The sequence below is a fragment of the Charadrius vociferus genome, unplaced genomic scaffold (assembly GCF_000708025.1).
Source record: "Charadrius vociferus isolate BGI_N301 unplaced genomic scaffold, ASM70802v2 scaffold794, whole genome shotgun sequence".
NCBI classification, from domain to species: domain Eukaryota; kingdom Metazoa; phylum Chordata; class Aves; order Charadriiformes; family Charadriidae; genus Charadrius; species Charadrius vociferus.
The window spans coordinates 61,787-62,253 of record NW_009647837.1 but is presented as its reverse complement, the minus strand read 5'-3'; the positions used below and the strand labels follow the sequence as shown (position 1 = coordinate 62,253).

Genomic DNA, 467 nt, shown 5'->3' with positions numbered 1-467 from the left:
GGGGAGCGGGGTACGGGCTCCGGAGTGAGGAGCACCAGGGTCTGGGCTGGGTCCTCCCGGCCCCACACCCACGCCATCCTGCTTACCCACAGACGTACATCGGGAACGTGGTGATCTCAGTGAACCCCTACCGGTCCCTCCCCATCTACACCCCCGAGAAGGTGCAGGAGTACCACAACTGCAACTTCTCAGCTGTGAAGCCCCACATGTGAGCACGGGGAGCGCGGCAGCCTCAGGGTGCCCTCGGTCCCCCTGGACCTTGCCAAGGACTTCACCCATGGGCGAGCCCGAGGGCTCGGGGTTTGGGGGATTCCACTCGGGGCAGCCTCACAGCCACAACGGGGGGGCTCTTGGTGTTCCTGAAGCCCCGGGACCGCTCCAGCCCCCTTCTAACCCCTCCTCACCCCCAGCTACGCTATCGCTGACGATGCCTACCGCTCGCTGCGGGACCGGGGCCGGGGACAGTG

The 467-nt window shown here is 67.0% G+C and overlaps 1 protein-coding gene across 1 annotated transcript in view; it reads left to right on the top strand.

The window, feature by feature from the left end:
- The window catches only part of MYO1A (myosin IA), a 16,773-nt gene that overhangs the window by 3,262 nt on the left and 13,044 nt on the right, over nucleotides 1-467 (top strand). Inside the window, exons 2-3 of the mRNA XM_009882818.1 lie at nucleotides 93-208; nucleotides 411-464. Of these exons, the coding sequence (XP_009881120.1) occupies nucleotides 93-208; nucleotides 411-464 (170 nt within the window). The remainder of the gene's footprint in view (nucleotides 1-92; nucleotides 209-410; nucleotides 465-467) is intronic.